At 51.3% G+C, this 27,264-nt stretch overlaps 1 protein-coding gene across 1 annotated transcript; it reads right to left on the bottom strand.

The window, feature by feature from the left end:
* Positions 1 to 698: 698 nt before the first annotated feature.
* Positions 699 to 26,197, bottom strand: NFE2L3 (NFE2 like bZIP transcription factor 3). Its single transcript, XM_062178108.1, has 5 exons — positions 25,616 to 26,197; positions 8,338 to 8,514; positions 2,490 to 2,573; positions 1,424 to 1,928; positions 699 to 1,390 (listed from the first exon to the last, which is right to left on the bottom strand). Exons 1-5 carry the CDS (start codon positions 26,195 to 26,197, stop codon positions 708 to 710), a joined length of 2,031 nt encoding a protein of 676 aa, XP_062034092.1. The 3' UTR covers positions 699 to 707.
* Between the last annotated feature and the right edge of the window lie 1,067 nt (positions 26,198 to 27,264).

Genomic DNA, 27,264 nt, shown 5'->3' with positions numbered 1-27,264 from the left:
GGCTGCCGTGCTATTAGTCTGTGTGGTTTACCATGATAAAGCATCTTGGTTGCAGGATGTGACGAGGCACACTACAGGTTCGCTTTGCCAATGCCAGGAACCCCAGACTGGGAGGAGCCTCTGGGTATTTCTCCAAGCTTAAACCAATGCACTTCAAAGCTCTCCTTCCTATGGTAGTCTCTGTGTTGGGTTTGGGTGGATTTATATCAGCATACTGTAATTGCAATTTGAGTTCAAAAAATTTGAAATTGGGTTTTCATGAATGTGGGTATTATGGCTGGAAATACAGAAATAGGGAAACACCTGAAAATTCCAACAAATAAATTTATTTTCACAGAAAAAAGTCATAAAAATCAGCTTTTGAGAAGCTCACTATAATGTTAACACTTAAAAAAAAGTTTAGCCTGCTTTGCATTTTAGAAAGTTCATCTTCCAAAAGCTGCGAAAGTGAGAAGTGTCTTAATGCTTTTTGATTACAGCTGGAATCAGGTATATACAGTAGGAAGACTGTAGCTTCCTCTGAATTCCTGCAAGTCTGATGGGCAGTCCTATCAGGTTCAAGTTGAGTTACCAACTTGCACACTTGAATAAAATCCCAAGTTTACAAGCAAGAACCAAACCTTTTTGGGTTGTGACCAAAGTAATCAGTTTCTGAAAATTACTGTGTGTTCATTCACATAATAAGGGGAGACCATCTTTGATTTCTTTCACTTTTTTCTTTTTCCCTTTTGGTTTTCCTTTTTGTGGCCTGAGGCTGCCAGTTCTTTGGGTACAATCAAAACACTTCCATCATGGCTGCACTGAAGAGCAAACTGGTTTGGATTGACTGGCCTACCTTGATCATCTCTCAGCCTACTAAAAACATCGTGATAAAGGTCATGTAGTTTCTGCCTCATCATGTTAATGGCTTTGCTACACTGGGCTCGCTCTCTCTCAAGGGTTTCCTTCTTGGCTTGTAAGTTATATACATCATCTTCTAAATTCAAAATTATGTCCAATTTGCGTTTACGGCAGTTCTGAGCAGCAACTTTATTTTTTCCTCTTCGTCTGATGTCACGGATGAGTGAGACTTGTAAATCTGTCAGATAGTGCCTACTTAACATGCTGTTGAAGGAATCAACAGGCATTTGGACAATTTCATCGACAGAAAAAGGGATACGCAGAGCTTTAGCACACCGTTCATCACGGCTCAAGTTTCTGTCTGTCTCATCAACGCACTTACTCATCTTCTGTGATGTCCCAGACCATGAAAAAGGCACAGAAGTGGATTCTGGTGCACATGGCTGGAAGTGGTAAGTATGGTTGTGGAGTACATGTTGACATGCAAGATCCCCGTGGTCTGTGTGGTGAAACTTACTAGGTTCTGGGTAGTAGCCTCCTACAGCTCCTTCTAAATCATGACAAGAAAGAGGTTCAAGGTCACTGTTAGAACCTGTAGCACCTTCTTCACACACAGAATGAGAAGAACTAGACTTGCCGACAGAGGTGCTGTTGTGACTTGAATTTAAGGAAAGATCAGAATCAGAATCGGGTTCTTCAAAAAGCTGGGAAATTTCTACTGGATTAAACCCTTCTTCTATGGCCAGCGATGTTAAGTTTATCTCATCAAACATGGTTGTATCAAGGTCACGTAGTAGGTCTTGGCTGGTGAGATTCCTCATCTGATTGTCAACAGGTAGAAGTCTTGTGAGATTAGTTCCAGGAAAGGTTTGCTCAGGATTGGTGGGAGGAGAAAACTGAAGAAACGGTTCTTGTGCCTGGGAAGTCCTTGGTGCGGGATCTCTTCGAAATGTATTGTTAGGGTACAGTAGCATGGCCTCGTGAAGATTCACATCATGACTCAGAGCCTGGCTGAAATCTATATGTGTTGGAGAATTCATGCCATCACTGACATCATCTTGAAGAGAAATATCCTCTAATGAGGTGCCCTGAAAAAGGGGAAAAGGCACCTTGAATATGTGTTCCAAAACCTCCTGTCTTAGTCAGTTCTTAACATTCTAGTGGGCTAATTCCCTACAGCATGAGAAAGGAGCCCAAAATTAAAATATGTTCTACTTGGGGAGGAAATAATTCTTTGAATAACCCAGAAGCAGTAATTCTCATCTTGTAACTTAACCACTACATAGTATGCAACTCCCAGCTACTCGTCCACAGCTTAATAAGCTATCTTGAGGCAAAAGATCTTACCGTTACAATGACTTTAAAAAAACAACACCAGAAAAATGAAGCTATACCTAAGTTGATCAAATATTCTTATTTTGTTTCAGTGTGAAGGATTAGATAGGTTTATCCTTTTGAGATTATTTCACAAAGAACAGCATACATATTTAGGTAATTTCTAGGTACTTCTATAACAAAATCTCAAAAAACAATGCACTTGAAATTAAATGCGAGCGAGTTTTCATCGCTGTGTCATCCAGGTAAGAGAGTTGTTCACAGATGTCAGTGCCATTATGTTCCTGAAAAGGGAAAGCCAAGATTCCAGTTACCTCCAGTGAATATTCTGGCTGTGAGGAAAGCAACTGAAATAAGTCCTCCAGAGAGAGAGAAGTATCAGCTCCATTTAGCTGTATCTGTAGAAAACAAAAAATGTACATCATTGTTCTGGTAAAATACTGATGTAAATTGCCTGGGATTTAAGGCTTAGTCTCTAAGGACAACCAGGTCAATCTCTTGTTCCTCTGTTGAACTTTCTATGTCCTACTACTATATTTTCTGTTTTAAATAGATTATTTGAAAGAAAGGTCTTGCGCATGCAGCCAAGCACTAGGGCCATCTTCTGCTGCCTTTCCAGGTACATCCCTGGGCTCCTAGGAACCCAAGAATAACTAGGACTCATACCAGGCACTGAAATGAAAGGCAAAAGCAGGCATAACCAAGCAGCACCTTCCTGTTCCACAATGCCCACCTCTACTCCAATTAAAGGCAAAAGTTAGTGTCTATGTCTTTGCTAAACAAAGCCATTTCACCATTCCTGCCCATATAATTTCTGTCTGGTATATTTTTGTTCCAGCTTAGTGTGTCCTACCATAGGCAGCCCTCTCAATTGTTTAGAGGATTATGTACTTTTTAACAGTCATACATACCCAAGTGTTTTACTAGCCTATTGCTTCCTCTCTCCTTCCTGCCTTCAGAGTTTAGATTTGTTTTGCTCTTTTTAGAGTGGATAAGTTTCTATACCTAGAACTACTAACTGGTTAAAATATCAGGCTTAATGTTTTCCCTCAGGATTTTCTCTTAGGCATATATTGCTGTCGATAGATTTGCTATCAACTTTAAAAATCTTTTAATTTATTTGAAAGCAAGAGAGAGAGGTCTTCCATCCGCTGGTTCACTCCCCACTTGGCCACAACAGCTGGAGCTGCACTGATCTGAAGCCAGGAGCTTCTTCCGGGTCTCCCACATGGGTGCAGGGGCCCAAGGACTTCGGCCATCTTCCACTGCTTTCCCAGACCATAGCAGAGAGCTGGATCGGAAGTGGAGCAACTGGGACTTGAACCTGCACCCATATGGGATGCCGGCACTGTAGCCAGCAGCTTTACCCGCTACGCCAGAGCACCAACCTTAGTTTGTCTTGAAGTGCTTAGTGCTCCAGATCCTCTTAATGTGAGGACCATTTTAATTCCAGAAATAATTTGCCATAAACATTTAAATATTTCTTAGCCTATGCTTCTGGAACTACCATTAGATAAAAATTTCACTTTATCATTGTCTACTTTTTGTATTTGGCATCCTCCTCTAATACATTAATTCCTTTTACTCCCAATTTACCCCTTTACTGAATTTTTTATTTTTATTTTTATTTTTATTTTTTTTTGACAGGCAGAGTGGATAGTGAGAGAGAGAGAGAAAGGTCTTCGTTTTTGCCGCTGGTTCACCCTCCAATGGCCGCTGCGGTCGGCGCATCTCGCTGATCCGAAGCCAGGAGCCAGGTGCTTCTCCTGGTCTCCCATGCGGGTGCAGGGCCCAAGCACTTGGGCCATCCTCCACTGCCTTCCTGGGCCATAGCAGAGAGCTGGCCTGGAAGAGGGGCAAACGGGATAGAATCCAGCGCCCCAACCGGGACTAGAACCCGGTGTGCCGGCGCCGCAAGGCGGAGGATTAGCCTGTTAAGCCACGGCGCCGGCCCCTTTACTGAATTTTTAAAAAGACTACATTTCTTGTATCTAGAACTTCATCTGGCATCTTCACACTTTTTTTCATGCTAGCCTGTTCTTGCCTTAGAGATTCGATTCCATCTTGAATGATTTAAATGTCTTGGTTTTAGAGTTGTTTTCAGAACATGATCTTGACATTTTTCGTGCATGCTGGCTGTTTGTGTCATCTGTCATTTTTTAAAAGATGAGCTTAGCTTTGTTGGTAGCTGTTTTTATAGGAAGCCCACGCACCAACAGTTATTGAGACGGTTTTACACTAGGATTTCCTGATGGTGGCACCAGTGTGGGTTCAGACCCTGGAACTATTCTTGGTGTCCTGATTTCTAAAGGATGAATAAAACTGTTCCAGTCCCTGTTTCCTGGAAAACCCTTTAAATAGGAACCTCACTGCCCTATTCTCCCCACCTCCACCCCAGGTTTGCCTTGAGGCCTCATTCCTTTCCCAACCACTCAACCCATGTTCCTTCCTGACTTGTTCCGATTCCTCTTAGGAGTCTTGGGCTGCGGTGCCTGATTATCAAATTCGCCCACTCTGTGTCACTTCTGTCCCCTATGTTGGTGCTTGTTTCCTCTTAAGATTCAGACCAGTTGGACTGTGTGTCTGTGTGTGTGCCTGTGTGTGTGTACAGATACTTTGTTTCCATTTTTGCCAAATACTTGGGCTCTGTGAAGCCATGTTTTCAGGGTCCATAATATATTAGGCTTTCTGTGTGAGTTTTCGGTGGATGCTTTATTAACTTTTAGTTAAATTTGTTGGTAAGCTTCTCGTTCTTTAGCTGGAAAATGATCCCTCACTTGTCAGCTTCAGAAGTGTTCTATTACTAAATTATGACCCCACGGATCAAGCCTTGCTGAGAAAGGGCGACAGAAACACAGATCTACAAAAGCCATCCTTAATGATGGGTAAAACCCGTTACTTGCAGAAAGAAAGCCTTAACACTTGGAACATAGAAGCATGGGTTTGGAGATCATTCTGCTTAAAATGAATGTCATTATCTGCTCGTTCCCTTCAGCGCCCAGGAGTTGGAGGGCTGAGGGGCTAAATCCTCCCCCGTCAGGTTGGGTGATGGTCCAAACAGGTGAGATGGGAGGCGGTGAGAGGACAGCTTCCCTTAGAGACAACAGCTCTTGCTGATCTTGAGCTTCCCAGCTCTCACGACTCCCCCACCCCCAAGACTCCTTATCTCAGTGGCAGGGATTGTTGGTAGTTGCTGGGGACCTTCCTATTCCTTGGCCTTTTGCTTAAGCACGCCCTCATCTCTTTTTAAACATCCCTCAAAATTAATCCCAAAGCTTTATTCTCTACTGGGAGTTTAATCCAAATTCCCAGGAAATTAAGCCAGATTTTTATAATTCTTCCTAACAGGCCCACATCCTACATCAGAGTGCCTGGGTTTGCGTCCCAGCTGTGGCTCCTGACTCAGGCTTCCTGCTAATGCAAGCCTTGGGAGGCAGCAAGTGATAGCTCAAGCAATTGGGTTTCTGCCACTCAGATGGGAAACCTACACTGAGTTCGGGCTTAGGCCCCAGCCCTAGCCACAGGCATTAGGAGAGCGAAGCAGCACGGGGGAACTCTGTGTCTCCATGCAGTTGGTTAAACCACATCCCATGCTGGAGTGCCCAGTCAAGTCCCAGCTACTCTGCTCTCCAATCCAGCTTGCTGCTAATGTACCTGAGAAGCCGCAGTTGATGTTTCACCCATGTGGGAGACCCCAGGTGGTGTTCTTGGCTCCTGACTTCAGCCTGGAACATTCATACGGTTGAGGCCATTTGGGGAGTGACCAGAAGATGGGAGATCTGTCACTGCCTCTCAAATTTAAAAAATTAATTAAATACACATGACACAGTTTTATTTTAGTCCAAGAATTCCTTGCATTTCGGAAAACTAGGATATTCAGAGAACATAGTGGATACGTGTAAGAGGTTTTCTTTTTCTAAGATTTATTTATTTGAAAGGCAGACGCTCCCTCTGTCTCTCCTCTTTTAATTCTATCTGCTGGTTCACTCCTCAAATGGCCACAATGACCAGACTGGACCAGGTCAAAGCCAAGGGCCTCACCTGGGTTTCCCACGTGGGTGGCTGTGGCCCAAACACTTGAGCCATCTACTGCTTTCACAGACACATTTCATTAGCAAAGAGCTGACTCAGAAGTGGAGCAACCACAACATGAACCAGCACCCAGAGGGGATGCCAGCATCGTGGGAGGCAGCTTAACCTGCTGTACCACAACGCCGGCTCCAAGAGTTCTCTTTTAAAACATGAAATTCAACTTCTCTTTAGAGAAAGGAGGGCTTCTCTCCATTAACAGCCTGTGGGTCCAGGAGAGGGGCTGGAAAGAAGTCGCCGTCAGTAAGTTAAGCACGTACGCCGAATGTCCTAAGTATTCTTCCAGGGTGGTCACCTGGGATGCAAACGCCCTCACCAACGCCCTTGTTTTCTTCAACAGCCAGGGAAAGCAGGGAAGTAACATCTCAGGAAAGGAGCAAATACACTGCCAGAGCTGCTCTAATGACTACTGTCTGCCAAGCAGAGATGGGATACAATGTTAGGAACATGGGGGCACACAGGCACCAAGCCTGCTAAGAACTAAGGCACACATGCCTTGCTTTGAATGACTTATGTGCTTCTGTAAAGTTTTGTCCAAATTGATGCGTGTCCTATGTCAAAGTGCATGTAAATTCCCAAGGGCGCTCCCTCCTGCATCTTGGTTAGCAGCTTCTGAGTGCCCCACACATCCGGGAGGGAACTGGTTGCTGCAGAGAGAACACACTGCTTTTCTGGAAGGCCAAGTGAGGGCAAAGGTAAAGACACGCACAGGAGAAAAAGCACCCAGTGGTGTAAGGGGACGGGCAATGGGGTGCTCAACAGGTGGCAGAGGCACTGGGAGACATCCTGTCCCTCAAAGATGACTGGGAGGGAAGCAGACGTGGTTCTTCCAGTGTCCTGACCGTGCTAAGGGTTAATAGAGTGCAGCTGGGGGCATGGCCTGCTGGGAAAAGTGAAACACCTGTGCATTTCAGAGAGCCTGCTAGGCTGTGACCGAAGGCTGTCATGGGGTGGAGGCTGGCTCAGGAGGTGGAGATGGGAGGGCTCTTGTGGGGAGCCCTGTGGCCCCTGGCTCTCACCTCCTGCACAGTGGCAGGAAGAACCCCTCGCGGGGTGCTCCCCGCAACTTGGTCTCCGTGTGCCCTGCGGCTGGAGGCATCGAGGAACAGGAGGCAGCGGGCCAAGCTAGGGCTGCACCCCGGGGATGAGAAGCGTGCTTCCCAGGCCAGGTGACCTGGGAGTGATGCTGGGTCCTATGGAAAGAATCCTGCAGGGTGGGCCGGAGATGGAGCTGCAGCTGCCCTTACCCAGGGAAGGGCTCCAGGCTGTGGGGCAGGAGGCCCCCAAAGAACCTAGGAAGCAACAGTGCCCACCCAACAGCAAAGTTGGAGATGTGTCCCAGAGTTGAGGGGACCATTACTGACCTGGCATTGTCTCCCCCAAAGTGATCCTTCTCTAGGCTCTCCCCGCCCGAGAAGAGCGGCCTCCATGGCAGTGGGGGGCAAAGTAGGGCCCTGGAGCAGCCGCACACCCCCTTTTCCATCCCAGCTGGACCTGGTGGCTGCGGCAGCTGAGACAGGAAGAGGGCAGAAGCTGACCTTAGTTCAGCGTTTTAATTGCATGGCAGTAATATTAGCGGTTGCTGCACCTGCATGACCAGAAGGCCTGCCCTGAGCAGCCTGCAGCAGCCTGCAGCAGCCAGGGGAGCAGTGGGCCAGGCAGAGGACAAAACTGGTTTCTGATTTCACTCCAAGTCAAGTGATGTTTGATGTGACATTAGGTGGCCCAGGCCACCTCGTGGGAGAGGGGGCATGCCTAGGAGGACAAAGTTAGCCATCCATCTTGCCTTTCCTTGTCCTGGCAAACACAACCAGCAAACTCTGTGGGCAAGTCCCCGAGGTGTGGGTGGACACAGACAAAATCGAGTTTAATCCAAGGAAATAATTCCATGGGCTGATATCATCTGTAAATCAAAAGGCTACTGCACTTAAAAAAAAAAAAAATCCTGCGTTTCACCTATCAGACCTGCCGATAGAATACTCTTAGATGTCAACTCCATTCTCAAGACGATCGTCGACACCACAAAGTGCACCTGACCCTAGACGGCAAGGCTGGGAGATGCTCCGAGCTTACCTCACTTCCACAGCCACTGCCTGCCTCTGCCTCCCAGGCAGCTTTAGCTGCTGCTCTGTTGCCATCTGCAGTCTTTTGCTGGCGTGGCCTCTCCTGGGCTGACGCCTTTGCTTCATCTTCCTGGTGCTGGGAGCCGCAATCCACAGCTTCACCCTTCTCTCTTAGTACGTCGTCCTCCTGTCAAAGTAACCAAAAATGGGCTTAGGAGAAACCCCAGTTTCACAGAGAAGCCCAGTGGCTTTATAAACACCATTCTGTGGTCATGAAAACCTCCAAGTCTAATAGCCCCAGGCTGGCATTTCATTATCAAACACACTTAATTCTGAAACAAAGGTCAGCTTTCTGTCCTACCCTTCAGTACTCACTCTGAGACAGGCTGTTCTAATCTGCAAACTTAAACTACTGCATATGCATTTCCCAAGCTCTAGAATTCAAAAGGTTTGCAAATTGGAATTAGAAATCAAGACACCAGTAGGCAGGTTTTATTTATGCTGTCTCTGTTGAAAACAGGTCAAACAGCTAAAGTGAAGGCTAACATAGGGGCCAGAACTGTGGCACAGAAGGTTAAGCTGCCAGCATCCCATATTGAGTCCTGGATGTCCCACTTCCGATCCAGCTCCCTCCGAGTGCTCCTGGGAAAGTGGTGGAAGATGGCCCAAGTGCTCTGGCCCCTGCGCCCACTTGGGAGACCCGGATGAAGCTCCAGACTTCAGCCTGGCCCAGCCCCGGCTGTTGCAGCCATTTGGAGAGTAAACCAGCAGATGGAATATCTCTCTCCCCATCTCTGCCTTTCCAAAAATTAATCTTTAAAAAATTTAATGTTAAATAAAATTCCTCCAAATGCCTGCAGGGGCTGGGGCCTGGCTGAGGCCTGAGCCAGTAGGCCAGAACTCAATCCAAATCTTCCCCGTGAGTGGTAGAAACTGAACTACTTGAGCCATCACTGCTGCCGCCTAGGATCTGTATTAGAAGGAAGCTGGAGAGGCCAGTACTGTGGTGCAGTGGGTTAACGCCTTGGCCTTAAGCGCCAGCATCCCATATGGGCGCCGGTTCTAGTCCTGGCTGCTCCTCTTCTGATCTAGCTCTCTGCTATGGCCTGGGATAGCAGTAGAAGATGGCTATTCAATATAGTACTGGAAGTTTTAGCCAGAGCCATTAGGCAAGAAAAATTAAAGGGATACAAATTGGGAAGGAAAAAGTCCCTCTTTGCAGATGATATAATTCATTATTTAGGGGATCCAAAGAACTCTACTAAGAGACTACTGGAACTCATAGAAGAGTTTGGCAGAGTAGGATATAAAATCAATGCACAAAAATCAACAGCCTTTGTATACACAGGCAATGCCACGGCTGCGAAAGAACTGCTAAGATATCCCATTCGCAATAGCTACAAAAACAATCAAATACCTTGGAATAAACTTAACCAAGGACATCAAAGATCTCTATGATAGTTACAAAATCTTAAGTAGAAGAGGATACCAAAAAAATGGAAAAATCTTACATGCTTATGGGTTGGAAGAATCAATATCATCAAAATGTCCATTTTCCCAAAAGCAATTTATAGATTCAATGTGATATCAATCAAAATACCAAAGACATTCTTCTCAGATCTGGAAAATCCACGTGGAAGACCCGGAAGAAGTTCCCAGCTCTTGGCTTTGGATCAGCGCAGCTCCGGCCAATGTGGCCATCTGGGGAGTGAACCAGTGGATGGAAGACCTCTCTCAACCTACCTCTCTCTGTAACACTGTCTTTCAAATAAATCTTAAAAAAAGAAAAAAGGAAGCTGGAATCAGAACAGGAGCCAGATGCCTGGAATATGGGTATCTTAATGAGTGTCTGAACTGGTAGCCTAAAGGCTTGCCTCTCCGTAGACATCTTTAACTCTGCTTGTGTACCCAGCTGAGTCCTTCCACTTTTTTTCTTTTTTTTATAGATTTATTTATTTATTTGAAAGTCAGAGTTACAGAGAGAGAGAGAGAGGTCTTCCATCCAATGGTTCACTCCCCAGATGGCCGCAACAGCCGCAGCTGCGCCGATCCGAAGCCAGGAGCCAGGAGCTTTGTCTGGGTCTCCCACATGGGTGCAGGGGCCCAAGGACTTGGACCATCTTCTACTGCCTTCCCAGACCATAGCAGAGAGCTGGACAGGAGGTGGAGCTGCTGGGTCTTGAACCCATATGGGATGCTGGCGCTTCAGGCCAGGGAGTTAACCCACTGTGCCACAGCGCCCACCCCCCACTTTTTTCAATTAAATAGACTTAATTAAAACACGCAAATCATGACCATTCAGCACATGCTGTTTCAGGACCGGGAACCATTTTTCTGCCGAGGGTCATCTGGGTACTTATAACACCACTCGCAGGCTATACAGAATGATCAGCTTTGAAAGGAGCCTGTTATAGAATTTTTTGAATTTGAAGCCCCACCTGAGGTCGCCTTGGAAGGGCCCAACCCCAGGATTTTGTGGACCTCATCCTGCCCTGAGCCTGGGCAATCCCCCACCCGATTACAATTCTGGCTTTAAAAGCTTTGTGTGTGCTACTCTTCCCCGCTAACTTCACGACATTGCAAACTCTTCTGAAGGGTCCACTTTTCATTTCTGACTTCCAGAAACATGGCACCGTGGACTCACTCAAGGACAGCACCCTGTCCCCACCCAAGCCACAGACGTGTTCATCTTAAAAAAAATTGGAAGTCAAAGAAACAGAAATTAAAAGTTGTCAGAAGCAAGGAGCGGGACAAGCAGCCTAGGAGGCTCCGCCTTGCCTGTGGCTCTGGGTGGCTCTGTGCCACCTGCTTCCTGTCTGCCACACAGTCCCCAACAACCTACCCACACAGACCACCGCCTGCTTCCCCACTCCACATGCTCATTAGATCCCCCTGCATTTTCCCACTCGCTCTCTGAGCAAAACCCTCCCAGGAGTTGCCAGGACTCAGGGTGTCCCCTCTAGACCTTGCTCCAATGTGGACTTTATTCCCACCACTCCACAGCCCACGGCCCGGAAGTCTCTCTCGGATCCATGGGTTCTCCAGCTTCAGCCCATGGGGTCCAGCAGCCTCCTGGCTGCAGCTTTTCCAGCTGGGGTCGGAGTGGACTTCCCCTTGCCGATTCCTCACCTCCCCCATCTCTGAACACAGCCATGCCCCAGGGCTTGCTCCCCAGCCCCACCTGAGCTCCCCACTTGTGGCTGGACTGGTTGCTCCTGCCCCTGCGGCTTCCTCCAGAATCCTCTTCAAATATCACCACCCTGCTTTTCTCTCCTAATCGCTCCCGTGGAGCAGAGCCTCTCTCCCTACCTATCTGCTTTGGCTTTGTTTTTTTTCCATAGAGTGTCAGCAGATCTCTTAGCATATTTGTTTGCTGTCGCACTAGAGTGCAACTCTTTTGAAGGCAGGGACTCTGCCTGGTTCCTGCTGTGTACCCAGAGCCTGGCAAATAACAGATCCTGAGCAGCTACTTGGTGAATGGCTCAACTCTTGCACTGCACCTCCTAACACTTCGATTCCCATCCATGTGTGGGGAAGGAGGGACAAGGTGACCTCTCTCAGCTCACCACTCATGACTGCTCATCTCTTGCCTAGGCGAGAAAGATAATCAAATTCAAAGCTGGATTCCTGCGGGCGGTTAATTCGCTGTTGGTAGACAGAGGAACTTTTAAAATTTAAATCTCATGATTTTAGAACCATGAAGCAAGGCCCTCTTAGTTCATCTGTAATGTGTGGGTAAATAGAACACACAGGACACACATATAAGACCACTCCAAAAAGTCTGGTTCATGTCAAATTTTCTGATTTTGGTAACTGGTCAAATAAAAGAAAACCATTGCTCTTAGCAAACAAGACGCTAACATCTTGTACGTTCTGAGGCAGTGACTTCACCATTAAATGTTTCAGAGCAAAAAGATTATCTGTATGTATATATAGAGACAAATAGGTATAATTTTCAAGTTTATGGCAGAGAGCGCGAACACGACAGGAAGCTCTCATCTACTGGTTCACTCCCCAAATGCCCACTACGGCCGAGGTTGCCGGGGCTGGCGACAGGAATGCGACCCAGGGCTTCCATGTGGATGGCAGGGGCTCAATTACTCGAGTCGTCAACTGCTGCCTCCCAGGGTCTACACTGGCAGAAGCCAGAGTTGGGAATTGAACCCAGGCACTCCAACATGGGAGTCAGGCTTTTTTAATGTTTTATTTTTAGAGAGAGAGGGAGAGACAGAGAGAGGGAGAGACAGAGAGAGGTTTTCCATCTGCTGGTTCACCCCCAAAATGGCTGCAACAGCCAGGGCTGAGCCAGGCAGAAGCTAAGTGCTCCATCCAGGTCTCACACGTGGGTGAAGGGGCCCAAGCTGCTTTCCCAGGCGCATCAGCAGGGAGCTGGATTGGAAGTAGAGCAGCTGGGACATGAACCGGTGCCCAGAGAGGATGCAGGCACTGCAGGCGGCAACTTAACTTGTTATACACAATAGCAGCTCCAAGGTTCAGGCATCTTAATCACTAAGCTAAATGCCAGCTTCTAGATAAGTGTAATTATTTTAATTGCAACATTAATATAAAATGGGGAAAATGTAAATAACAGGTAAATTTTACTAAAGCATATATGCTGTTCTTATAACTTGTTTTAAGTTTCAAATTAATTTTTAACTAAAAGGTTACCCTAAAAATCCTTACATAGCAAAGTCACTGTGGCCAAGGCAACAGCAAAGAGTTAACCTAGAAATTCCTGCCATTAAATTGCCCATTAATCATATTCTTTCTCCCAAAATGTATGGACATATCAATCTAAGAATTATTTTCATCTCTTTCTTTTCAACATTTAAGTTTCCTATTTCTTTTTCTTTTCTGATTGCTTTGGTTATACTTAGAAAATACCATTAAATAATAAGGACGATTATTTCTGCCCATGAATTTTTAAAAAATTAATTAACTTGAAAGGCAGAGTTACAGAGAGAGAGTTAGTTTCATTTACTGGTTTAGTCCCCAAATGGCTAAAATAGCTGGAGCTGGGCCAGGCCAAAGACAAGAGCCCGGAACTCTATCTGGGTCTCCCATGTGGGTGCAAGGGCTCAAGTATTTGGACAATCTTCTGTTGCTTTCCCACCTGCGTTAGCAGAGAGCTGGATTTCAACAGGTGCTCAGATGGGATGCCAGTGTTGGTGCTGCAGGTGGCAGCTTAACCCACTGTGCCACAATGCTGGCCTGTCTGCTCATGAATTCTATGGGAATGCTTTTAATGTCTCAACAATAAGGATGCCATGGGCTATTTTAGGTTTAAGATGAGAAAAGTCAGGTGGACATACCAATTACACTGCTGAGGTCAGATTCCAGAATTTCAGGCAAGGTCTGAACCAGAGGTGTTTACTAGGAATATTTAAAAAAAAAAAAAAATTTTTTTTAAAGGGATCACATGTGACAGAGCAGGTAAGGCCCCCACCTGTGATGCTGGGATCCCATATGGGTACCAGTTCAAGTCCCAGCTGCTCTACTTCCTATCAAGCTCCCTGCTAATATCCTGGGAAAGCAGTGGAAGATGGCCCAAGCGCTTGGACCCCTGCCACCCATGTGGGAGTCCCGGATGAAGCTCCTGCCTTCTGCCTGGCCCAGCCCTGGACATTGCAGCCATCTGGGGAGTGAACCAGAGGATGGAAGCTCGCGCTCGCTCTCTCTCTCTCTCTCTCTCTCTCCGTAACTCTTTCAAATTAATCTTTACAAACAAAAGATTTACAAAAATCAAGGTCACGGGAACTGATGGGATTCCCAGCCAGGGGAGACTGCAGCAATCAGGCAGAGTAGCCAGCAAAGCCGCCGAGGTGAGCAGGCGGTGAGGTCTGGGACCCCGGGGACAGTGGTGTCTTGGACTCCAGCAGAAGGTAGCATGGTGTGGAAACGCTGCTCCGAAGCTGCACCGGATGAGGGCACCAAGTGTTCCCCGGATGCGGCGGCAAGGGCAGCCATTGCTGGACTTGGGAAAGTCCGCGCAGGGGAGAAGCCAATGAGACCGTGTTTAAGACGGCAGTGGGAGCTGACAAACTGGAGAGTGTGACAATGCCTCCAAGAGGCTCGGCTGTGAGAGCGAGCAGAGCCATGGATGGCGCATCCCAATAAAGGCTGACACCAGGGCATCTGTAAGGCCACGACTGAGGAGGAGAGCTGGCTGCAGAGCAGGGTCTGTCCCGGGCACTGAGCACGGCGTGGCAAGGGTCAGCGGCAGGCAGACTTTGAAAGGGGGCGACTGAGGCTTCAATTCCATGTCCCCACGGACTTTCAAGCTAAAGAGCAGAAGAGCAAAGACACTTTGCAGAAAATAAGAACAGATGGATCTTCCTGGTAGCAAATCCTCAAATACATTCTTCTGAAGACTAGTCAGAAGCTCCACTGCTCCCTACTTTGAAGGCTGTCTTTCGGAAGCAGGAATGGGGACCAAGTCATCCCAGCAGGTGAAGCTGCTTGCGACACCAGCTGCTCTGCTGGGAATCCAGCTCCCCGCTAATGCACCTGGGAAGGCAGTGGAGGACGGCCCAAGTGCGTGGGCCCCTGCCAGCCTTGTTGGAGACTGGATGGCAGCATGGGATGGAGCCCCAGGCTCCTGGTTTCGGCCTGGCCCAGAGGCTGCTGTGGCCATCTGGGGAAGTAAACCAGTTGGTGGGAGCTCTCTCCTCTGAAAATAAAAAGTGGAAGCAGTCCTTGGCACCCAGGCATCCCAGAGTCTTAATGCTAGGCCAAGCGCCCACTCTCCTTCCTTCCTTAGTATTGACTACCCAAAGGCTAAAGGCTCAGTTTGTCGGCAGCTACCATCCTGCAGATGGCAACTTGTGCAGGAAGATGAGGATGGAAGCAGCCGCTCTGACTGCCCGCTCATCTTAAAGATGAGGACGTGCGGGAGCCAGGGAGAGCGCAAAGTGGCAGCTGTAGGAGGGATTTATGCTTCGCTTCCTCTTTGGCCAGGTGGAGAGAGGCAGGGGGCAAGATGTCAAGGGGGTCACTTCAGTGCTGGAAACCTGGTCTCCTGGGAGGGCCCTTTGTGGCTCTGACACTCCAAGCAGCCACACTTCACTGCCAAGCCAGCGCACTTGGGGGAGGGTTATTAACAACGATGCGGGAGAGGAGCAGACGTCTAGCTTAGTGTTCAAGATGCCCACATCCCACGTGGGAGTGGCCAACTCCAGCTCCTGCTGACGCGCACCCCAGGACCCAGCAGGTGATGGCTGAAGTCACAGGGTCTCTGCCAGCCACGTGAGACACCTGGATTGAGTTTCCAGCTCCCAGCTTTGGCCTGGTCAGGCCCAGGTCCAGTCATGGCAGGCATGTCGGGGAGTGGATGAGCAGATGGGAGCACGCTGTCTCTGGCTCTCAAATAATAAAAATTAAGCTGGGTAATGAGCACAAACCAGGACTGTCTGAGCCACAGGGAAGAGAGCAGCCACATGCCATCCTGCATCCTGACAGCCAGCTGACGTGTGCTAACCAGTTCCAGACTTGGATAGAAAAATACTTTAACCTGCACAGCCTTAGGTAGTTACCAAGCGTCTTCTCAGGTAAGCCTTCACGTGTTCACTCTCCTCTCATGTATAGCCTGTTAGGAAGCTCACAGAAGCCCACACAATAAGCAGCAAGGCTTGGGCAGAATGCCCCCCCCCCCCCGGGGGGGGTGCGTGATGGTGCAAACAGCCACGGGAGCCACCGTCCCAGGCACCCACATCCCACGAATGATCTGGTGAGGATGATGGGGGAGGGTGCCCTGGTCATCCTGGCTCAGTGCCAGAGCACCTGGCCTCATTAGCTTGAGTCACGGCATGCCTTCTGTCTCCTGCCTCATCCCCCTCCCAGCTCTCCTGGATCAAGCTGTGCACTGACCCACTCTGCGCCTGTTCCCTGGAGCACCCACGTGTGACAGTCATGGGGCCTGAGCGGGGCTGGGGAGGCAGGAGATACTGGAACCAAGGCACGGAGGGATAGAGATCTCGCAATGATATTTGTATCTTCAGAGCAGAAAGGGTCCCCAAAAGCCCAGTAGGCAGAGGGCCAGGTTCCAAAGGCTGATGCCGAAGGCCTGTCCTATCCCAGTGGCTCTGTAACCCAGGCCAGTTGTAAACCTCTCTGATCTGTGGTTTCCCCACCTGTGAAAGGAGAGGACAACTTTGGCTCATTCACTGGAAAAAGCCCCTTCATACACTGTAAGATGCTCCAGAAGCACTCATTACCACTCCTTTTTCATTCTGAAGTTCAATTAATGACTAACTTTGAAGAGAAGGCGACCCAGCCCTGGTAGCCAGTAATTACCACCTGTTGTCTCCTCTTCCTGTTTTTCCCAACTCAGTGGCATGGAGCTAAGATAAAGTCCATGTGTTTTACAAGCACTGCTGTAAAACTGTACTGGAGACTTATGGTCCATGCCCTGAATTTAAAGAATGGATACGCTAAACCCATCATTAAGTCATTTTTGATTTGTGTGTAGGTGATTTTTACCCTCACAGGGCTGAGGCCAATTTAAGAAGTGTCCACAGGAAGCCATCAGAGCTGGACACCTGATCACAACTGAAACCCCAGCCACTCAGCCCCAGCACTTGCTGGACAGCTCCTCCCCCAGCGCCTCCTCCTGGGAAGTGCGCTCTCCCCACCCCCATCCTCTGCAGCTGGGGTCCTCCTGTCTCACAGAACCCAGGGCCTGGGTTTGCTCTATGGGACTTCCCCATTCTACCTAATGGAACCGTTGCTGGAGTTTTCTCTTTCCTACTGGTTGTCATCTTACAGCACCCGCTCTCCGCCACAACCCCCACCCCAGTCCAGGAGGGAGCAGGGCAGGACAGGGGCTTGCAGGAAGATTTCCAGAGTCAGTCTCGGCAGTGGGAAGGGCAAAGGTGGCACAAAGCCTGGCTCTCCTCCTTGTGAAGTCTGAGGCCCCATCGCTGGCTACACGCCGGGACCTGGCCAGTGTGGAGAGCGAGCCAGCCGGGGAAGACTGCTCCAGCTCGGCTCTGAGACCGGCAGCCAGCAGCTCAGCTGGTCCTTTGATGTCTTCACCTCAGGAGGAGACCTGCTCTGACCTTTAGGGCTGGAGACGCTTCAAAGACAACAGCTGGGGTCTGTGGGCGGGGTCATGGGGAGGGGTGTCCCCGCCCAGGGCCGGTGAGGCGGCCTTGGAGCAGGAGACAAGCTGCAGTCATCAAGCTAGAGAGACGGGGAGCCCTGGGGAGCCATACTAGCAGTTTCTGATAATGACAGCTGGTGCTGATGGGGCGCTCGTGGTCGGGCCAGCCACCGTGTACCTTGTGTAAGTGGCTCAGCATCCCTGCAAGGCACGCACTGCTGTTGTCTCCTCTTACAGACCACAAAGAGGTTAAGCAACTTGCCTTCAGTCACACAGCTAGCGAGAGCGAGTGATAGAAGCGGGATTTGGCCACTTCACAGCCACCTGTGAGCCACTGTCCATGTGCGAGCCCCTAGACGCAGCTGAGCACTGCAGATGCTGGCTGGGATCTGAGGGTGGGCAAAGGAGGGGTTGTGCACTTCTCGCCCCAGAATCACAATGACAGTCCCCTCTGTGCAGAATTCCCTGCCTAGTGTGGAGGAGTCTCCAGACAACACCCCTGTCTGCTCCTGTCCACATGGCTGTGAGAAGTCTTTCAGGTCCATCTGCCCATTTGGGCTATCTGGGTTGAATTCTGCTTCCTGCTGCCACACTGCTCACGCGGGCACCCCTATCTTCCCCCAGGCCACATGCCTGCCAGCAGGAGTCGGCGCCTGTCCAGATCGCATGTGGCAAGGCTCGGATCTCATTTGGCTTCTGATCCAAACCAATGCTTAAACTCCATACACAAGACATCTGGACCCAACAACCTGCAGCCGTGCACTGATGGCATTGTGGTTATGTGCAGGGGGGGTCCTTAGGATTTAGGGGTCTATGCAGAAATCATGACATGTTTTCCAAGTCACCAAAGGAGAGGGAAGAGGCAGACAGGAACCAAGCTGGGCTCTTTCCTTCTGGCTAAGTCCCTGCAAAGAGCTGGCATGAGAATCACAAGCAATGATGTCTGCGTTGTTTCAAAATAATAGAGGGAAGCATCAGGAGCTACAGAAGAACCAAGACCAGCCAGGAGCTGGTAACTGCTGGAGCTGGAAGGACAGGGACAGGGATTCATTACCCAGTGTCCGTTCTCCCCACTTGCCATACCAGCTTGACATTTCTCTAGAAAAACACGATAGAGGCAAAACTTGCCAGAGGACCCCCAGAAGAGGCTAAAAAAAACTCCACAGGGGTTGGCGCTGTGGTGTAGCGGGTAATGCTGCCGGCATCTCATATGGATGCCGGTTTGAGTCCCGGCTGCTCCACTTCCGATCCAGCTCTCTGCTATGGCCTGGGAAAGCAGTAGAAGATGGCTCAGGTTCTTGGGTCCCTGCACCCACTTGGGAGACCCGGAAGAGGCTCCTGGCTTTGGATCGGCCCAGCTCCGGCTGTTGCAGCCATCTGGGGAGTGAACCAGCGGATGGAAGACCTCTCTCTACCTCTCTGTAACTCTGCCTTTAAAATAAATAAATAAAACTTAAAAAAAAAAAAAAAAAAGGCAGATGTCCTCCAGGGGCTGAAGCCCCAACTGAATTCAAAATAACCAATGTGGTTCCAAATGGAAGCCTCAGCCACCCTGATAGAAGGCCATGGACATTGACCTGCAGGTTCGACCATTCAATGGAGTGGCTCTACCTGCTACCAAGTAACCTTCCCGGGAGGCAGAGGGGGTGGGGGAAATTCTTTTATAATTCATTTATTTCATGTTAGAGTGGCCCAGCAGGCAGGACAGATGCATGATGTTTTTCTATTTTTCTTATTATGGAAAATTTCAAATTCAACCCATGCATAGAGGACCACAGTGACTCCCAGTTTCAAAAGCTCTCAGCATTCTTCCATCACCAGGACCTTGGAACCCTCCCTTAATTATCCCGTCACAGATTTTGGGTCAGCTACACGCAAAAATGCAGAAACCACAGCAGCACTAGTTCACAAATGGAGGCCTCCAAGTCACTCAGGCTCCAACCGTGACATGGACACTGCAGGAAGTTCTCTCCCGTGGGCGGTTCCACCATAGCTTTGCCTGCCCCAGGACGGCAGCAGGAGTTTGAAACTGCATTTAACTGCAAGCCAGTTGGGTTGGAAGCAGAACAGCCAGATCTCAAACCAGTGCTCCGATACGGGATGCTGGTGCTGCAAGCAGTGGCTTAAGCTACTACACCACAACGCCAGCCCCCCAACCCCCATCCTGGGGGTTCAGTTCAAAGCACTTGGGCCCAAGCAGGTCACTTTGTCCCAGGCCTTTAGCTATTCGGGCCCTAAATGCAGAGAAGGGCTTTGGGCCAGGTGCTCCCTGCATCCAGGGGTTGCGGGACCCTGGGAAGCCCTGAGCAAGGAGCTATGACAAGAGTGTCATGCCTGGACCACCGCAAGAACCCCTTGAGGCACGTCGAGGCCGGGGGGGGGGGTGTCCTGAGGTGGTTCTTCAGCAAATCTGGGGTGGGCCTGGCCATCTGCATTTTATAAAGCCCCCCCCCCACCCCAATCCAAGGTGGCTTGGATGCAGTCACTGGCCCGCCTTTGAGGAAACTAGAGAAAGGTTGAGCAGTTCTCCCAGAAGGTTGCCAATGGGGAAACCACGGTTTACGGAGGCTGCCAGGGAGCGCCAAGGTTGGGATGGTGCGATGGTTCCTTACATAGGTCAACAGGCTAGGCTGAGGTCCCCAGTTGTCCAGTGAAACCCTAACCCTGGGGTTGCTGCGCTGGCATTTTGCTGCAGTGGGCAGCATCCACCATCAGCCAGGAGCTTGTCTTCAAGAACGGGCTGTGCCCATGCAATCCGCCGCGGGGCTGCGAGAGCCATCTACAATGTAACCGGAAACAATCCCAGGCACAGGCCTCAGCAAGTGCTAGCGGCCCCGACACGTACGCGAAGATGAACACAGATCCCCAAGTACCGTATTTTGAGGATAAACTATTGCTACCACCAGGCTGCCATCCATGGCAAGGCTTTGTGTTTATGGCTGAAGGCTTGCAATGGGCAGGAGGGGTGGTTTATTTAGTGCTTAAGAACCTGTGCTAATCCAAAACCAGGGAAAGATTTTTCCAGGTCTCCCACACGGGTGCAGGGGTCCAAGCACTTGGGCCATCTTCCAGTGCTTCCCCAGGCCATCAGCAGGGAGCTGGATTAGAAGAGGAGCAGCCAGGACATGAATAGGTGGCACTAAGGGACGCCAGTGCTGTAGGTGGAGGTTCAGGCCACTGTGCCGCAACGCTGGCCCCACCGCCTCGTTTTACAGACCAGGAACCCAAGCTTACCCAAGAAGTTAAGAATTGTGCCGCAGATCACACAGCCAGCCAGCGGCGGAGCCGAGACTGACCCAGCAAGCCTTCTCCGCGCCGGCCTCCGGGGTAGGCCTGGGTCTCAGGAGCCCACCGCCTGAGCTCAGAAGCAGGCAGGCACCATGGCGCAGCAGAGTGAGCCTTCAGCGTCTGGCTGGAGTCCTGGCTGCTCCACTTCCAATCTAGCCCCCTGCTGATAGGCCCGGGAAGGCAGCAGAGGATGGCCCAGGTGCTTTGATCCCTACCACCCGTGGGAGAGACCCTGGTGGAGCTCCTGCTTCAGCATGGCCCAGCCCTTGTTTGTTGCAGCCATCTGGAGAGTGAACCAGCAGGTGGAAGCTCTCTCTCTGACACTGCCTTTCTCTGACACTGTCTGCCTTTAATTAATAAATAATTAAAAAAAAAAAAAAAAAGAAAAGCAGGGAGAATGAAAGAAAGAAATCAGGATGGGGGCAGGGAGCAGGAGGAGGAAGGAAATACTGCAGAGATAATTTCCCTGCCAGCTGCCAATCAAAGTGAAGCACTAACTGGAAAAAGATGGGTTGAACTAAGGTCCCCCAGGGTTGCACAGCAAGTCAGCAAAACCCCAGATATTCTCATGAGTGTACCCCAAGCCCTGGCGTACATGATCATACTCACAGGCCAGCCACTTCCCGAAATAGCTGACCACTTTCAATGGCTGGAAGCCACTTGCTCAGCACCCCAGAACTGACAGAGGAAGACAGACTATTGCAGATTTCATGTGGGCCCGCCCGCCCACCCTCCAAGTCACATACGAAGTCCTAGCCCCCAGGAACACAGAGTGTAATCTATTAGGAAATTGTCACCGCAGATGTGGGTTAAGGTGGAAGCCCATGCACCCATATAGGACTTGGCTGATGTGAGAAGGGGAAATGGGCAGGGGCAATGACATGGGAAGATGCAGCAGAGATGGGGGCAACACAGCAGAGGCCAAGGAGGACGGAAGACGGCCAGCAAAGCAAAAGGCAGGCCAGAGTGGTGGGACAGACTCTCCCGCAGTCCTCAGAAGCAAACAACCAGGGCCAGCACTGTGGCATAGCAGGTAAAGCTGCCACCTGCAGTGCCAGCATCCCATATGGACACCGGTTCGAGACCCGGCTGCTCCACTTCCTATCCAGCTCTCTGCTATGGCCTGGGAAAGCAGTAGAAGATGGCCCAAGTCCTTGGGTCCCTGCACCCTTGTGGGAGACCTGGAGGAAGCTCCTGGCTCCGGATTGGCACAGCTCTGGCCATTGTGGCCAACTGGGGAGTAAACCAGAGGATGGAAGACTCTTTCTCTGCCTCTCCTATGTAACTCTGACTTTCAAATAAATAAATAAATCTTAAAAAAAGAAAAAAAAAATGAAAGCCTGCTGGCAGCTTGGGTCATACTGTGATGCATGTAATTACAAGACTATAGCTGTGAATTAAAAACAGGCAGGTGTCTGAAATTTCATCTCTGTCCAATTGCCCAGGCATTAAGGGACTTGGATTTAAAAAAAAAAAAAAATCCCTTTACCAAGTCAACAAGGACCTCTTTCCCCTTTCCTTTAGATTCAGAATTCTACATTAATGGCACTGGGGTTTTTTTCTGGGACCTGACAAAACCAGCCCAATGGGCACTAAGTCAGGAGGTCCACAGGATCCCTCAGCCAGCAGAGGCCACAGTCGCAGGGCGTGAACCACATCAGACGCCCACAGGTCCTGCAGATTTCAAAGTGCAACACCAGAGCTCTGAAATCCTGAGGCTGGCAGTAGGCAGCCACCCAGGTGCGCTCACACACCGGGTTCTTGGTGTGATTGCGTGTGACTTTGGGAACACCCTGAATGACTGTGGTCTGCTGAGGTAGTCACCTGGGAACCCGAGTCCATTCAGACAGGGGTCAGTGCCACTCAGAAGCGAAACCACAGTGGCACTTCTTCGGCCACCTGGAAAATCCCCTACTCCAAAGTATTTCTGCTCATGTATAAAAGGCATGAAAAGTAAACCGTAAAATGAGAATATCCCATGACACAAACACAAGCCACAGGAATGATCTATTAAAAGCCAGCAACAGGGGTGGGTGCTGTCACACAGCAGGTTACACGTCCACCTGTGACGCCGGCATCCCATAAGGGCATTGGTTGGAGTCCTGGCTCCTCCACTTCTGATCCAGCTCCCTGCAATGTGCCTGGGAAAGCAGCAGAAGATGGTCCAAGTGCTTGGGCCCCTGCCATCCTTGTGGGAGACTGGGATGGAATTCCTGGCTCCTGGATTCTGTGAACCAAATGAAAGCTCTCTGTCACTGTCTCTCCCTCTCTCCCCTGTCAGACTGCCTTTCAAATAAATACTAAATCTTTAAAAGAAAAAAAAAAGCAACAATGACAATGTTCCTATAGGACATTATGCTCCCTCTTTGAAGTCAACATTGAGACTTCATACACACAGTCCTAGGCCCTTTATATGGAAGTAACTTAAATTATTTGAAAGGCAGAGTTAGAGAGAAAAGGGAGGAGGGAAAAGCAGATAGAGAAGGATCTTCCATCCCCTGGTTCACTCCCCAGATGGCTGCAACGGCCACAGCTAGGCCAATCCAGAAGCTTCTTCTGGGTCTCTCACATGGGTGCCAGGGGCCCAAGCTCTCTGCTGCTTTTCCAGGGGAATTAGCAGGGAGCTGGATCAGAAGTGGAGCAGCAGGGACTCGAGCCATTGCCCACATGGGATGCCGGCAAGGCAGGCAATGGCTTTACCCACTATGCCACAGCACCGGCCCCAGGAAGCAACTTTTTAATCTCCACAGGAACCCTATGAGAATAGCTCCTGAGTCCCATTGTGCAGGTCAGCAGAGTAAAACACAGAAAAGCGAAGAAAGCTGTGCAAGGTCACAAAGCTGCAGCTGGCAGAGCCAGCACTCCAAACCAGGCAGGCTGGCTCCCACATATCCCACACTCAACAATCAACCAAGCCAGCCAGCCACATAAGCAAGCCCACAGAAGCAGAGTGAGGACAGGTGCCCGAGGGTAGGCTGAGGAAGGAGGGCAAAGGAGAGCGCCCCCTCCAGGCCCCTGCCAGCCTTGCACAAAGGCTTTCCCCATGGAATCAGCAGGAGACTCTCTGGGGCAAACGCCGCTCTCCCACAGTTTGGGTGGCAGGAAAGCTTGCAAGGCATTTAAGAAACCTGTGGGAGGGCACAACACAGGTGGAAGCGAAGTTCCCAGATTCAGGGCCAGCTGATTGCAGACACCACTGCTGCTTGCCTGACCCATTTTCTCCCAAAGGCAGAGCTCCAAATTGTAACCTCCGCTTGCTTTTAAAAGTCAAGCCAGCATCACAGAGCAGTCGTCCTGGGGACTAGGAGATGGCTGAGTCACCCCAGCCCACATGCAAGCTTGTCCAGAGAGCCCGGGCACAGAGCAGGTGTTTCATTAACATGCCACCTGGGAGTCGACTCAGGTTCTAGTCCCATTTCTGCCCTTAATCAATGTGTGGCTTTCACCAGGCCCCTGACCTATCTGGGCTTCTGTGCTCTTTAAAACATAAACCGGGACATGGAAGTGTGCACCTGTGCACCTGCCAGCCCAGCCAGCCAGGGCACTGGCCCCAAATGAACTTCACCCTCTCCTTTAGGGGAGCTGGGCCAAGGCCCTCTTGAGCTGCCTCCAAGGATGACCTGAAACCTAAGTATCACCCAGCTGATGCGGGGAGAGAGGCCGTTGAAAAGCAAACAGCCAGGCTCCCTCCAGAACCCTGCACACTTTGCAGGGGGACTGGCATTCATCTGTGAGAGGGGGCTTTGGGTTGGAATCCACAGGTCACAGGCTCAGGAAAGGGAGCAGAGTGGCAGGTGCCACTCAGCAGCAGGCAGAGGACCCACAGGTCAGGATAAGACGACTCAGCTGTGGACGAGAGCCTTCCACGGCTCGTTCTAAATAACAGGAGCCCACCAAACGTCTCACGTAGCCTACCCCAGGAGTGGCGACCCCCAGGAAGAGGAAGGCATCAGATGGGCATCACAGTGAATCACCCAGCTCTGTGACACAATGACCCCTCCGGCGGAGGGCGGAGCAGCTCGTCTGGCAACTGCCTACACACCCAAAGCAGCAAACCAACCAGCTTGGCCCCAGCGGCTGTTCTGCACAGGACGGCACTCCACAAACACAGCACCCACGGAGCACTTGGGGATCGACACCAGGTGTCAACACCAAGGTGTGGGCCGGGATCCATTTCAAAGGTCCCTGGCAAGGAGCCTTGGATAAGCTGGGTTTTTGAGGAGCTAGAAATACCCTTGAACTCGAAGCGGCCGGGGGAGCGCAAGGCACTTAAATCACCAATCTCTGGCGCTTCCTTTCCAAAAGAAATCACAGTGTGGAAAGCTCTGCACCCAAAACCAGAGGGGACTTACTTGTCACCACTGGAGGGTCACACACCTGTTTCCTTCATACTAAGGAAGGGTTCACACCAGGTCCAGGGAGGGAAGATTGCAGGATGGGTGGGGGGAGGTTCACAGACCGGCTTCCAGCTGGCAGCCAAGGGGCCACTGATCATCGCTCCTTACGGCAGGGCAAAACGAACTGCAGCTGGGTTAAAACCAGGCCGAGCATGGCTCTTCAGCCGCCCAGGCACGGGGCCCACGGAAGGACACCTCAGCGTCCACGAGACCCTGGCCAAAGTCAGTGGGCAAGAAAACGAACATGATCCCTTCTCTCGCACCCTCTACAACCATCAAACACAAGCACAGGTGCTTTCTCTCCCCGCTAAAACCTAAAATCCACAGTGACCCCACTAACAAGCCTTACTTCGGATCTACAAACACGCGGCGAACCTACAACCGCCCAGAGTCTTAGGGCGCAAGGAGCGCGCGGGTGTGACCCTGCCTAGGTCTGTCGCCCTCCTCCCTGGCCCACCGCGGCGTGGACGCCGCACCGCGCCCGCGTCCCGTTCTCGGGTTACCTGGCTCGCGCCTCCGCCAGCGTCCGGCACCTGGGCCGTCGGTTCCGCGGGCGCCTTCTCCTCCTCCCCGGCCACCACTGGGCTACTCCGGGCCAGTCGCAGGTCCCCGCCGCCCCCGGGCGCGGCGTGGCTGCCGCCGTCCACACTGGCGCCGACCCCTCCCGCCGAGGCGGCGCCGAGCAGCCCCGGGGCCCCGTCCGCGTCCCCGTCCGCCACGCTGTGCACCAGCCAGGCATCCACCCGGGTGCGGCGGATGAAGGGCGCCCAGAGCGCGCGCACCTCCCGGAGCAGGTGGCCCTCGGGCGGCACCGCAGGGTCGTGCTCCCGGCTCTTGGGGTGCAGCTGCCGGGCGCGCCCCCAGCTACCCCAGGCGGGGAAGGGGCTGAGCGCGTAGGCTGAGCGGCCGGAGCCGCCCAGCAGCAGCAGCAGTAGCAGCTCATCCCGGAGCGCGGCGGGCGGCGGCAGGAGCAAATCCAGGTCCAGACCCAGGTCCAGGTCCAGGCGGAGCCCCGCCAAGCTCAACAGCACCGTGAGGTGCAGGAGGCCGCCGCCAGCCTTTCCCCACGGCTTCAGGAGCTTCATCTCCCGCCTGCGCCGGGGCCCTCAGCGCTCCCGCCGCCGCGCACGCCCGCACCTGCAGCGAGCGCACCGAGGGCCGAAACAACGGAGCCGAGGACACAGCGGTCGTCGCGGGTTTCCTGAGCTCGGCACAAAGGCAATCCCTCGGCAACCGGCACCGTGCCTGGCGCGGCCCGGGCTGGGGAGAGGCGGAGGAGGAGCCACCTGCGCGGCGCAGCCAGGCTCCGCCCTGGGCCGCGGGCGCCGCCGCCCGGAACACGCCCGTGGGAGGGGAGCGAAGGGCGGGTCTTCCCGAGCTCGGAGGCTCTTTATATGGGGAGGGGGGCGCAAAGTTTTCTGGGAGCAGAATTGCTCTGGACACCGGGTGTTCTCCGGCGTTCCCGTGACGTGAACTGGGCCAACCTAGCTCAGAGCTCCAGGTGAAGGCTGGAGGTAGAACCGCACGGAGGCTAGGTGGGTGGGAAGGGACAGGGATGCGTTGTCTTGGAAGGTAACTGGGGACACTGGGCGAGGCTCTGAAGTCTGACCCCCTGGACTGAGATCTTAGCTCCACCGCCTGCCGGTTGGGTGATCTTGTATGAGTTACTTACACACCTGTGGAACAGGTGAGGTGTGGTGCGGTTGGATGAACAGTTGTTAAGACCCAGAATCTAGCCGGCGCTGCGGCTCACTAGGCTAATCCTCCGCCTTGCGGCGCCGGCACACCGGGTTCTAGTCCCGGTCGGGGCACCGATCCTGTCCTGGTTGCCCCTCTTCCAGGACAGCTCTCTGCTGTGGCCAGGGAGTGCAGTGGAGGATGGCCCAAGTCCTTGGGCCCTGCACCCCACGGGAGACCAGGATAAGTACCTGGCTCCTGCCATCGGATCAGCGCCTACCGCGGCGGCCATTGGAGGGTGAACCAACGGCAAAAGGAAGACCTTTCTCTCTGTCTCTCTCTCTCTCTCACTGTCCACTCTGCCTGTCAAAAATTAAAAAAATAAAAAATAAAAAAAAGACCCAGAATCTGATATATACACCCTGCAGCTGCCTTAGGGGTCCCAGCGTCACAGCCCCTCACTAGCCCCTGGGCT

The sequence above is a fragment of the Lepus europaeus genome, chromosome 20 (genome assembly GCF_033115175.1).
Source record: "Lepus europaeus isolate LE1 chromosome 20, mLepTim1.pri, whole genome shotgun sequence".
NCBI lineage: Eukaryota > Metazoa > Chordata > Mammalia > Lagomorpha > Leporidae > Lepus > Lepus europaeus.
This window is presented reverse-complemented; position numbering and strand designations above follow the sequence as displayed.